Source organism: Elephas maximus, chromosome 19 (genome assembly GCF_024166365.1).
Source record: "Elephas maximus indicus isolate mEleMax1 chromosome 19, mEleMax1 primary haplotype, whole genome shotgun sequence".
In the NCBI taxonomy this organism is placed as follows: Eukaryota; Metazoa; Chordata; class Mammalia; order Proboscidea; family Elephantidae; genus Elephas; species Elephas maximus.
In genome coordinates this window covers 70,307,083-70,319,834 of record NC_064837.1, presented here as the reverse complement: position 1 = coordinate 70,319,834, position 12,752 = coordinate 70,307,083, and the positions used below count along the sequence as shown (strand labels likewise).

The 12,752-nt window shown below is 43.0% G+C and overlaps 1 protein-coding gene across 5 annotated transcripts in view; it reads right to left on the bottom strand.

Moving 5' to 3' along the window:
* RNF213 (ring finger protein 213) overlaps positions 1-12,752 on the bottom strand; it is a 135,679-nt gene that overhangs the window by 23,213 nt on the left and 99,714 nt on the right. For all 5 annotated transcript variants that reach the window (XR_007514234.1, XM_049861496.1, XM_049861497.1 and 2 more), the window contains 7 exons: positions 12,534-12,746; positions 11,883-12,064; positions 10,978-11,098; positions 8,976-9,076; positions 8,679-8,861; positions 7,567-7,736; positions 7,371-7,470 (listed from right to left, as the gene is read on the bottom strand). Coding sequence is in view for 4 of the 5 variants with exons in the window: in XM_049861496.1 (XP_049717453.1) it covers positions 7,371-7,470; positions 7,567-7,736; positions 8,679-8,861; positions 8,976-9,076; positions 10,978-11,098; positions 11,883-12,064; positions 12,534-12,746 (1,070 nt within the window). In the remaining variant the exon portion in view is untranslated. The remainder of the gene's footprint in view (positions 1-7,370; positions 7,471-7,566; positions 7,737-8,678; positions 8,862-8,975; positions 9,077-10,977; positions 11,099-11,882; positions 12,065-12,533; positions 12,747-12,752) is intronic.

Sequence of the window (12,752 nt, the reverse complement as noted above, 5' to 3'; positions counted from 1 at the left end):
GATTTTAGAGATCAGGCGCTGGTCGGAGATGTCATAGCTGAAAATTCTTTCCCAATCTGTAGGTGGTCTTTTTACTCTTTTGGTGAAGTCTTTAGATGAGCATAGGTGTTTGATTTTTAGGAGCTCCCAGTTATCGGGTTTCTCGTCATCATTTTTGGTAATGTTTTGTATTCTGTTTATACCTTGTATTAGGGCTCCTAGGGTTGTCCCAATTTTTTCTTCCATGATCTTTATCGTTTTAGTCTTTATGTTTAGGTCTTTGATCCACTTGGAGTTAGTTTTTGTGCATGGTGTGAGGTATGGGTCCTGTTTCATTTTTTTGCAAATGGATATCCAGTTATGCCAGCACCATTTGTTAAAAAGGCTGTCTTTTCCCCAGTTAATTGACACTGGTCCTTTGTCAAATATCAGCTGCTCATACGTGGATGGATCTATGTCTGGGTTCTCAATTCTGTTCCATTGGTCTATGTGTCTGTTGTTGTACCAATACCAGGCTGTTTTGACTACTGTGGCTGTATAATAGGTTCTGAAGTCAGGTAAGGTGAGGCCTCCCACTTTCTTCTTCTTTTTCAGTAGTGCTTTGCTTATCCGGGGCTTTTTTCCCTTCCATATGAAATTGGTGATTTGTTTCTCTATCCCCTTAAAATATGACATTGGAATTTGGATCGGAAGTGCGTTGAATGTATAGATGGCTTTTGGTAGAATAGACATTTTTACTATGTTAAGTCTTCCTATCCATGAGCAAGGTATGTTTTTCCACTTAAGTATGTCCTTTTGAATTTCTTGTAGTAGATCTTTGTAGTTTTCTTTGTATAGGTCTTTTACATCCTTGGTAAGATTTATTCCTAAGTATCTTATCTTCTTGGGGGCTACCGTGAATGGTATTGATTTGGTTATTTCCTCTTCGGTGTTCTTTTTGTTGATGTAGAGGAATCCAAGTGATTTTTGTATGTTTATTTTATAACCTGAGACTCTGCCAAACTCTTCTATTAGTTTCAGTAGTTTTCTGGAGGATTCCTTAGGGTTTTCTGTGTATATAATCATGTCATCTGCAAATAGTGATAACTTTACTTCTTCCTTGCCAATCCGGATACCTTTTATTTCTTTGTCTAGCCTGATTGCCCTGGCTAAGACTTCCAACACGATGTTGAATAAGAGCGGTGATAAAGGGCATCCTTGTCTGGTTCCCGTTCTCAAGGGAAATGCTTTCAGGTTCTCTCCATTTAGAGTGATATTGGCTGTTGGCTTTGCATAGATGCCCTTTATTATGTTGAGGAATTTTCCTTCAATTCCTATTTTGGTAAGAGTTTTTATCATAAATGGGTGTTGGACTTTGTCAAATGCCTTTTCTGCATCAATTGATAAGATCATGTGGTTTTTGTCTTTTGTTTTATTTATGTGATGGATTACATTAATGGTTTTTCTGATATTAAACCAGCCTTGCATACCTGGTATAAATCCCACTTGATCAGGGTGAATTATTTTTTTGATGTGTTGTTGGATTCTATTGGCTAGAATTTTGTTGAGGATTTTTGCATCAATGTTCATGAGGGATATAGGTCTATAATTTTCTTTTTTTGTAATGTCTTTACCTGGTTTTGGTATCAGGGAGATGGTGGCTTCATAGAATGAGTTGGGTAGTATTCCGTCATTTTCTATGCTTTGGAATACCTTTAGTAGTAGTGGTGTTAACTCTTCTCTGAAAATTTGGTAGAACTCTGCAGTGAAGCCGTCCGGGCCAGGACTTTTTTTTGTTGGGAGTTTTTTGATTACCGTTTCAATCTCTTTTTTTGTTATGGGTCTATTTAGTTGTTCTGCTTCTGAATGTGTTAGTTTAGGTAGGTAGTGTTTTTCAAGGAATTCATCCATTTCTTCTAGGTTTTCAAATTTGTTAGAGTACAATTTTTCATAATAATCTGAAATGATTCTTTTAATTTCATTTGGTTCTGTTGTGATGTGGTCCTTCTCATTTCTTATTCGGGTTATTTGTTTCCTTTCCTGTATTTCTTTAGTCAGTCTAGCCAATGGTTTATCAATTTTGTTAATTTTTTCAAAGAACCAGCTTTTGGCTTTGTTAATTCTTTCAATTGTTTTTCTGTTCTCTAATTCATTTAGTTCAGCTCTAATTTTTATTATTTGTTTTCTTCTGGTGCCTGATGGATTCTTTTGTTGCTCACTTTCTATTTGTTCAAGTTGTAGGGACAGTTCTCTGATTTTGGCTCTTTCTTCTTTTTGTATGTGTGCATTTATTGATATAAATTGACCTCTGAGCACTGCTTTTGCTGTGTCCCAGAGGTTTTGATAGGAAGTATTTTCATTCTCGTTGCTGTCTATGAATTTCCTTATTCCCTCCTTGATGTCTTCTATAACCCAGTCTTTTTTCAGGAGGGTATTGTTCATTTTCCAAGTATTTGATTTCTTTTCCCTCGTTCTTCTGTTATTGATCTCTAGTTTTATTGCCTTGTGGTCTGAGAAGATGCTTTGTAATATTTCGATGTTTTGGACTCTGCAAAGGTTTGTTTTATGACCTAATATGTGGTCTATTCTAGAGAATGTTCCATGTGCGCTAGAAAAAAAAGTAAATTTTGCAGCAGTTGGGTGGAGAGTTCTGTATAAGTCAATGAGGTCAAGTTGGTTGATTGTTGTAATTAGATCTTCCGTGTCTCTGTTGAGCTTCTTACTGGATGTCCTGTCCTTCTCCGAAAGGGGTGTGTTGAAGTCTCCTACTATAATTGTGGAGGTATCTATCTCGCTTTTCAGTTCTGTTAAAATTTGATTTATATATCTTGCAGCCCTGTCATTGGGTGCGTAAATATTTAATATGGTTATGTCTTCCTGATCAATTGTCCCTTTTATCATTATATAGTGTCCTTCTTTATCCTTTGTGGTGGATTTAAGTCTAAAGTCTATTTTGTCAGAAATTAATATTGCTACTCCTCTTCTTTTTTGCTTATTGTTTGCTTGATATACTTTTTTCCATCCTTTGAGTTTTAGTTTGTTTGTGTCTCTAAGTCTAAGGTGTGTCTCTTGTAGGCAGCATATAGATGGATCGTGTTTCTTTATCCAGTCTGTGACTCTCTGTCTCTTTATTGGTGCATTTAGTCCATTTACATTCAGGGTAATTATAGATAAATAAGTTTTTAGTGCTGTCATTTTGATGCCTTTTTATGTGTGTTGTTGACAATTTCATTTTTCCACATACTTTTTTGTGCTGAGGCGTTTTTCTTAGTAAATTGTGAGATCCTCACTTTCATAGTGTTTGACTTTATGTTAGTTGAGTCGTTACGTTTTTCTTGGTTTTTGTCTTGAGTTATAGAGTTGTTATACCTTTTTGTGGTTACCTCATTATATACCCCTATTTTTCTAAGTAAAAACCTAACTTGTATTGTTCTATATCGCCTTGTATCACTCTCCATATGGCAGTTCAATGCCTCCTGTATTTAGTCCCTCTTTTTGATTATTGTGATCTTTTACCTATTGACTTCCATGATTCCCTGTTATGTGTATTTTTTTTTAATTAATCTTAATTTGTTTGTTTTTGTGATTTCCCTATTTGAGTTGATATCAGGACGTTCTGTTTTGTGACCTTGTGTTGTGCTGATATCTGATATTATTGGTTCTCTGACCAAACAATATCCTTTAGTATTTCTTGTAGCTTTGGTTTGGTTTTTGCAAATTCTCTAAACTTGTGTTTGTCTGTAAATATCTTAATTTCGCCTTCATATTTCAGAGAGAGTTTTGCTGGATATATGATCCTTGGTTGGCAGTTCTTCTCCTTCAGTGTTCTGTATATGTCGTCCCATTCCCTTCTTGCCTGCATGGTTTCTGCTGAGTAGTCAGAACATATTCTTATTGATTCTCCCTTGAAGGAAACCTTTCTTTTCTCCCTGGCTGCTTTTAAAATTTTCTGTTTATCTTTGGTTTTGGTGAGTTTGATGATAATATGTCTTGGTGTTTTTCTTTTTGGATCAATCTTAAATGGGGTTCGATGAGCATCTTGGATAGATATCCTTTCGTCTTTCATGATGTCAGGGAAGTTTTCTGTCAGAAGTTCTTCAACTATTTTCTCTGTGTTTTCTGTCCCCCCTCCCTGTTCTGGGACTCCAATCACCCGCAGGTTATCCTTCTTGATAGAGTCCCACATAATTCTTAGGGTTTCTTCATTTTTTTTAATTCTTTTATCTGATTTTTTTTCAGCTATGTTGGTGTTGATTCCCTGGTCCTCCAGATGTCCCAGTCTGCATTCTAATTGCTCGAGTCTGCTCCTCTGACTTCCTAGTGTGTTGTCTAATTCTGTTATTTTATTGTTAATCTTTTGGATTTCTACATGTTGTCTCTCTATGGATTCTTGCAACTTATTAATTTTTCCAGTATGTTCTTGAATAATCTTTTTGAGTTCTTCAACAGTTTTATCAGTGTGTTCCTTGGCTTTTTCTGCAGATATCCTAATTTCATTTGTGATATCATTAAGCATTCTGTAAATTAGTTTTTTATATTCTGTATCTGATAATTCCAAAATTGTATCTTCAATTGGGAAAGATTTTGATTCTTTTGTTTGGGTAGTTGGAGAAGCTGTCACGGTCTGCTTCTTTAAGTGGTTTGATATGGATTGTTGTCTCCGAGCCATCACTGGGAAACTAGTTTTTCCAGAAAATCTGCTAAAAAAAAACTGCAGTCAGATCCCTATCAGAGTTCTCCCTCTGGCTCAGGCTATTCAGATGTTAATGAAGCCGCCTGGGGAGGGTGGGGGAGGGAACAGAGAGATAGGAGAGTAGCACCTCAGAATATAGCCAGAGTTGCTTGTCTTGCTTGGAAAGACTATTATATCTGAGATTCCCGCGGGCGCGTCGCCTATGTGTGCTGTCTGTGTGGAGATTGCCCCCGGGGGGTCTGGCCCGCTGGAGTCACGGTCAGATCCTCCACTTCCAGCCCCACGCCCAGCGTCAAGGCTCCCCTACTGGGACGGTGCACTCTCGACTCCAAAATCAGTCGCTGCCTCCCGGGGACTTCTCGTCCCTCCAGCCGCGTGGCCGTGCCGCCCCCGTGAACCAGGTGGGCCCCCTCCCGGGGTTAGTTCAGATGGGTGGAGTAGCTCCCCGTGCTTGTGCCGCGACCGAGTGTCCCGGCTGGAACGCTGTTCTCCCCGCTCCAATACCAGTCGCTGCCTCCCGGGGACTTCTCCTACCGGCTGCGTCCCACGCCGCCCGCGTGACCCGGATGGTCACCTTCCCGGGGTTAGTTCAGGGGGTGGAGCAACTCTCCGTGTTTATGGCGTACCTGCGTGCAGTCCAAATCCCTGTGGGACGGTTCCCCGGCTCGGGTGCTGCTCTTTCTGCTCCAAGATCAGTCACTGCCTCCCGGGGACTTCTCCTAACGGCTGCGTCCCACGCCGCCCGTGGAACCGGCTAGTCCCCCTCCCGGGGTTAGTTCAGGGGGGTGGAGCAGGTCTCTGTGCTTGTGCCGTACCTGACTGGTATGCTGGCTCCAGGCTCTGGAAACAATCGCTGCTTCCCCGTATTAGTTCGTTCTCCGTCTCTAAATCTGTGTTTGTTGTTCAGGGTTCGTAGATTGTTATGTATGTGATCGATTCACTTGTTTTTCCGTGTCTTTGATGTAAGAGGGATCCGAGGTAGCGTCTGCCTAGTCCGCCATCTTGGCTCCGCCCCACCTAATTTTATTGAAACCATTTTATCATAATATTGGAGGAATGTAAAATTCCATATTTTAGATCAGCTGTTCTCAAACTTTTTCATCTCAACACCACTCTGCAGTCTTAAAAAGTATGGAGAACCCCAAAGAACTTTTGTTTATGTGGGTTATATCTATTGATATTTATAGCATTAGGAATTAAAACAGAAATTTCAAAAATACTTCTCAATTCATTAAAGATAACAATAACCCACACTGTATGTTAAAATATATAACATTATTTTTTAATGAAAAATAAACTGTTTTCCATAACAAAAATTAATTAATGAAAACAGTGGCTTTGTTTTACACTGCTGTAAATATCCTTAAGGCCTGGCTTAATGAAAGTTAGCTGAACTTTCATCTCTGCTTCTGTTTTCAGTCAGTGGAGATATATTTAAGTATGTGAAGATTACAGTTACGTAGTTAGAAAAGGGAAGGTTCGTGTCCCACAGGGTGAATTGTGGATACTATTCTTTGATACTATACGAAAACTTGATAAATGGTCATTTCTAAAGGTCAGTTGCAATGTGAAATCTGTAGCTATATCAATGCACTTTTCATAGTCTGTTACACTGAAAAATCAATGCCTTTTTTGGGGGGAGGGTGGGGATCCATGTATGATTTTGTGACATCAGACAATGGTCATTTGTAAAATACTGGTTCACGGAGTTACGGAAATCTTCCAAATGTCGGCATGTTCTTACTCTACAATATATCCTAAAACTCGCAGGCATTAATATCACCACTGATCTCATCAGAAAGTCTGTTAATTACCGGAAAGCTGACAAGCTTAAGGTGGTGGATATAAGTTTTAGAAAATTTTAATTTTAGCTTAAAATCTTGAATTTTATCATTAGCAATAAACACCTTAGGTTGTTTTCCTTCAGTGACAGGCTTCTTCAAACAGACTATTTCATAACTGATGGAAAAGGAGCAAAATGAAATGTCCATAGACAAAAATGCAGTGGATCCACCTTATATATAAATCTAATCTCTTCTGAGTCTACTTTTAGACATGAAAGCTGGAAACAGCTGTTGCTGTAAGAACTTGTCTTAAACAGTATTTTGATTTTGCCAATGCTTCAAAGTATATGCTGTCAAGTCACGATTCAGGCTGAGGGTACTGAGGATCTTCTGAAAGAGGCCTTATGAATACAGATATGCCAAGAATTTTCTAAAATATAATAATTTGACAAGACCATTAAGCTTCAGCACCTGCTCATAGGTGCTTCTCTCCCCACTCAGAATCAGAAAAATTCAAGAATTGAAACAACTCTTAAAAAGCATCTGGAAAATTGAGGGTGATAGAGATTCTAAGTTACTATTCTAACGTCACAAAAACTAGGTTGTTGTAGAACTAGGATCAGAATCCCAGATTCCTGACTCATGGGCTCCTGCACATTTCAGAACATCATGGTACTTTCCCAGTTGTCTGCTTTCTACTTTGCTAAATATGTACTTTGGCTATGCCAAACACATTTGCCTCTGTGTGAAAATGTGTAAACACACAACCAATATAGATAAAAGCACATGTGGTCTCTTGTTGAAAAAGCTTCTCAAAATTATAAACTAGCTACTAATCATGAAAAGAAAGCTTGGCAGCAAAGAGAAAGCCATGATGGGGGAAGGGGCAGAGTCAAAGCTTTCTAGAAGCAATTCCCAAAGCGAGTTGCTCTTACCTGTACTTCAAAAGCAGTTTCAGTACCACTGAGCGGATGACAGGAGTCTTATCCACTACATCATCAAATGGAGAGAGAGATTTTGTGTGTTCACAGTGTCCTTAAACCAGAAAAAAAAGGTAGCTCAGTGTTCATCAGACATGCAAAGATGAGGTGAAGAACTGAGTTTTAGGTCTATAAGAAGAAAGCAACTTACTTGGGGAGGCCTCTCTCAAGAGCTCCTTTTGTACAAAGAGTAAAGACAGCAGAGCCATGATGACATCCCTCTGAGGTGGAGTGTTATCTTTGAAACACATGGTGGAAACCAAGTCTACAAAGAAACTGTTGCACATCTGCCGGAATCGGGCGTGTTTCTCTATGGCATCCCTTCGGATTGGTGGAAAAACACAGTCAAAACACTTGTAGAATTTGCTCCAAAGTCCCTCCATACAGAACAATTTGGGATTGGATGGCATTTTGTTTGTACATGAAAAGATGCAAGTAGCTCTTTCCATTGGTTAGAGCTGGCCTTCAAAACCCTGGTGGTGTAGTGGTTAAGAGCTACAGCCGTAGCTAAACCAAAAGTCGGCAGTTCAAATCCACCAGGCACTCCTTGGAAACTATGGGGCAATTCTACTCTGTCCTATAGGGTTGCTGTGAGTTGGAATTGACTTGACAGCAATGGATTTGGCTTTTGGGGGGGTCTTCAAAACTGCCACAGACACCATTTAGGGTCATCTTCTTCCAGGAATACTTTGATCACTTGCACCAGGCAGCACTACCCTTAATATTCCAAAAGTATGTCAGAGAACTCATCCCCTAGGCTTGCCTTATGCCCCACTTCCAGGAGGCATCAGAGGGGAGGAGAAGGGAAGGAAAACCAAGCATTTACAGATCAGGGATGAGGACTGCTAAACCTACAGAGCTCCAGCTAATCTAACCACCTGCTGCCGAAAGCATTTATCCAGACAGGAGCTGGTTCCGCCTTCAGGCCACAGAACGGAGTGGATGAGTGTATAGCACAAACCAGCTGCGTCTAAATTTATTGGGTCTTTTGTGATGGCTTTTTTTAGTTTATAACTTTCTGATTAATTTCTTCTGATTTTGCTGTCTCTCAAATCTGTACCAGGCACATGTCTTAGGCAGAGAATAATTTTGAAACACTAAATGTTTATAAAGATATACAAGAGCAATAGCCTCCTATGATAGCTCTTGGAAGTCAGGTTTTCTACCCGGAGAAGGTTAATAAAGTTTGTATTTCTGAATACTGTGTTTTTAGAAAGAAAAAAAAAAAAAAAGAGGAAGCTTTTTAAGAGAAAAGGTTTTTACCTGTGCACTTGGGAAACAGTCAGGGAGAAGTTGTCTGGCAAGCCATCTAAACACAAGGGGCATCTCATCCGCCCTGGGATGAGCCAGGTTTTGATGCAACCTTGGCAATATACATGGTCACAGAGCAGGCAGACAGGATCCTGTACATCTCCCTGGCAAATGGGGCACGGCTGAACTCCAAACCTAGAAGCCAAGAAGGGTGGAGATCAGTCCTAAAGCAGAGAAGTTGGCCACCACAAGCTAAAAATACAGACAGATCAGGATTCTCCTTTATGGATCCCAAGTCAGAGACCTCACCTGGTGAAAGTCTTGCTGGCCTGGTCCTTACATTCACAGAGAGTAGTCACTACAGCCATAAAAGGCCTGTGGGTCTTGATGTCAGAGTTATCTTGCAGACACTGAATGGCAAGGAGGAATCTAATTAGCAGTGAAGAAGGGCAGAGGTCGGCCGGGCAGGCAGTTTCCCAAAGGAAAGAAGTACAACATCCATTCTGCCAGCTGGCTGAGATGGGGACAGTTAGGACTGTTGTTTAGTTTGCAGGGTAAGGTCTTTTTTTGGTTTGTTTTTAACAGTTTTCTTTAACTTTGAATGCCTTTGCTTTGTGATTCTGCTGCTTTTGGGGAGAAGGCTAAATTCTCAACTTCTGATTTTTTCCCTTCTTCTCTTTCTTGTTCTTTTAAGGTTCCCTCCACTTGCCCCCCATTTCAATATATTGGAATGTTTGTTTTAGGTCATTTTTTAAAGAACCAAAACATTACAGATACAGTTGGAACTCCACGTGCACCCCTTTCTGCTGGCATTTCCCTCCTTCCCCTCCCCGCCAAAACAAACGAAACCTGTTGTCATCGAGTCGGTTCCGGTCACTGTGTGTTCCCTCCCCAGCAATACTATATTCCTGAATTCCTACTTCTATGACATACATAGGCTTGCATAAACAGTGTGTTACTTGCTTTGCATGGTTTTAAACTGCGTACCAATGATGTCACTCTGTAATAGGCTTCTGCGGCTTTGCCACTTTCACTGGTGTGTGTTGTTTCCCGTCATCCACGCCTGCGCCTACGTGGCACCCACCAGTGAATAGACCCATTAGTGGGATTTAAAACATTTGCAAGTTTTTGCAATTGCAAACCATTCTGTACCCAACATTCGTGTGTGTCTCCTCAAGTCCAGGCAGGAAATTTCTCTAGAGTATAGATTTAATAGTAGATGCACTATTTCTAGGAAATGCACGTCTTCAGTGTACAGGACTGTGGGTTGAATGGGTAGGCGTCCGGGCTTTTGTGGTTATGCCGGCTTGCTGTCGATGTTTTTGTATTATGTATATACACCCTTGTGGGTTTGGGGTTTTTTTGGTTTTATGTACACCCTGAGGCAGTACTAGCTTAAGGACTGGTTCCTTCCACTCCTAGTTGGCCAAGAGCGTTTTAGTTTTCAAATTACGAGTCAGTGTTGAATTTTATTGCTTTTTCTGCACGTTCTGAAATAATCATACGGAGTTTATCTTTTAATCTGTTGTGTAACTGATGATGGTGTGTGTGTGTGTGTGTGTGTCTCTGTGTGTTTAATACCCTGCTAAATTTGATTTATTAATACTTCATAACTTTTTTTCATCTTCGTTAATAAGAAATTTCGGTCTATAATTTTCTGTTCTTGTTTTATCCTTGTCTGGGCTAAAGTCAAAATGAACTGAGTAGCTAGCTGGGGCTCTCGTGTGAAGTTCACAGGTTGTAGACAAACAGAAACCACCTTTTGCTGAGAAGGTCACCACTAGGAAGCCTGGTTATACAAGTGGTGGCTTTTTCTGCAAGGGCACTGTCCTGTCCCATCATGAGCTCTAGAAGGGTGACAAGGGGCTGTTTCTTTGATTCCATCAATAGCACTGTGCTCTTGAAGTCCAAGACCCCGGTGGCATTCTCTGGCCTCCCTGTCTTCCTGACAATGGCAGTGGTGGCAGTTCCAGGGAGCCACCCGCTGAGCCCGAGTGGGGCCCACTCCTCCTTCCCCCTCCCTGGAAGTGGCTCTGCCAGCCTCTGTTCCCAGCAGGAGTCCCGCTGTGCACCCCGTTACTACAGGAGATCCTGTTCCTGTGACTGAGCCCTACAGGACACACTCTGATTAGCACCCAGGAGGGCGTGTAATTAAACATTGGAAATTTAACGGCCTCCATGATGAAATTACTTTGCTTTGCACTTCCAGATAAACGTGGCAGCGAGCTGAGAGGGGCCTACTAGCCTGCAGACAGAGGTCAGGCTAGGTTTCTGTGCTCCTCGTTTTGGAAGGAGGCAGATTGGTGCTCACCTTGTTGAGGGAGTTGGCATAGTCAGTCACCAGCGGCCGCAGCTCAGGGATCTGACTCTCCGTCCCCAGGAGCACATGCTCCACGAAGAGGGCAACAGAAAAAATCCGACTCCACTGGGTCCTGTTGAAAGAGGGATGTCACTCTCTCATTTTGGGGGACAGAGCCTGAGACATACAGGAGAGGGAGGAGGGCAGCCGGGCCAGGCCGGGCATTCAAAGAAAGAACAGGACCCACGGTACGTGCAGATGGTGGGAGAGAAGACCTGCCTCTGGCCCGGAAGACTGGATACTCCCTCCTCTTCCCCTGGGATGTGTGGCCACACACACTGAGCATCACATGCCCTGTGCTTCCCCCATGCTGCCCCCTGCCCGCCTCTGTGGTCCTGCTGCAGGCCTGCACCCAGTAGGTCTGACCCAGCCTGAGAGCGAGACTCAGGGATTATCTCCCAGGGAAAGTCAGCTCTACTGCTTGTCCCTTTGTCTGGGCTATGTGTCCCTACTGTCTGGGCCGGGTGTCCTTTCTGTTACAGCATTGCTTGCACAGGACCATGACGATCTGCTGACCTTCATGTCCCCATTACACAGAGGTCCCTAAGCATGCAGTTCCACTCTCCTCTGGTTCCTAGTGATGCCGCAGAGAACAGGGGTGTGGTTCGTGGTGAGTGAGCGAGGAAGGAGAAGCCCTTCCTGGGGCAGCTGTCTGCTGTGCTTGCTCACAGGGGCCAGATGGAGCACTTGCTGCCGAGTGTATGGGTGCCGAAACCCGGCCTCACCGGAGCACACGCTGAGTGTGTGGGTGCCAATACCTGGGTCTCACCTGAGCATATGCTGAGTGTGTGGGTGCTGATGCCCGGGCCTTACCTGAGCACACGCTAAGTGCATGGGTGCTGATGCCCCAGCCTCACCTCAGCTCCCTGACAAGCACTGTGGTTTTGTTTCCGCTGCCTCGCATGTGCCCTTCAGAACAGAGGAACTCCAGTGGAGTGGACAGGTTTTTCACCATCTGCAGCCAGGCCTGAGGGCTCGGCCGCAGGGTGTCTCTCGTCAGCATCTCAGCACAGGCCACGGCGGCAAGCGCATCCAGCGTCTGCAGAGATGGACGGAGAACAGGCAGTGGCCAGGTGGCTGTGCTCCCCCGACCCCCAAATCCTGAGCTGCTGTGTGATGTTCTTAAATCTCTGAATTACACTGACATCTATGTGCCATGAAGAAGTCTCCCACTTGGGACCTGGCCTATAAACTTGCCCCTGGGTGGCATAAATTGTTAAGTGCCGGACTGCTAACCGAAACGTTACCAGTTCAAACTCCCCCCAAGAGGTGCCATGTATTAAGTCCTGGTGATCTGCTACCAAAAGGTCTCAGCCTTGAAAACCTTATGGAGCTCAGTTCTACTCTGCACACATGGGGTCGCCATGAGTCAGAATCGACTTGAGAACTGACAGCAACATAACCTATAAGTTTGCCTTTCGCAGGGTGGGGTTGGAAGAACCCTCAGACTCCAAGACGGCTGAGTCCTGGGCCTCTAAGCAGCTTAGTGTGCCCAAGAGGGGACGTACCATCTCACACTCAGGCAGGCTGCAGTTCTGTGTTCTTTCCGTCAGGCTGCCTAGAACTTGGGGATGAACAGCCAGGATCCTGGAGAAGTTGTGCAGCCGGCTCCTGAAGTGCTGATAGGCAAGGTGCACCCATGGCAGGGACACCCTTTCCTCTGGCCTTCCTGATGCTGCTTTCAGCTGGTCGATGCAAGACCACAGAGCCATTCGTAGAAACTGAAT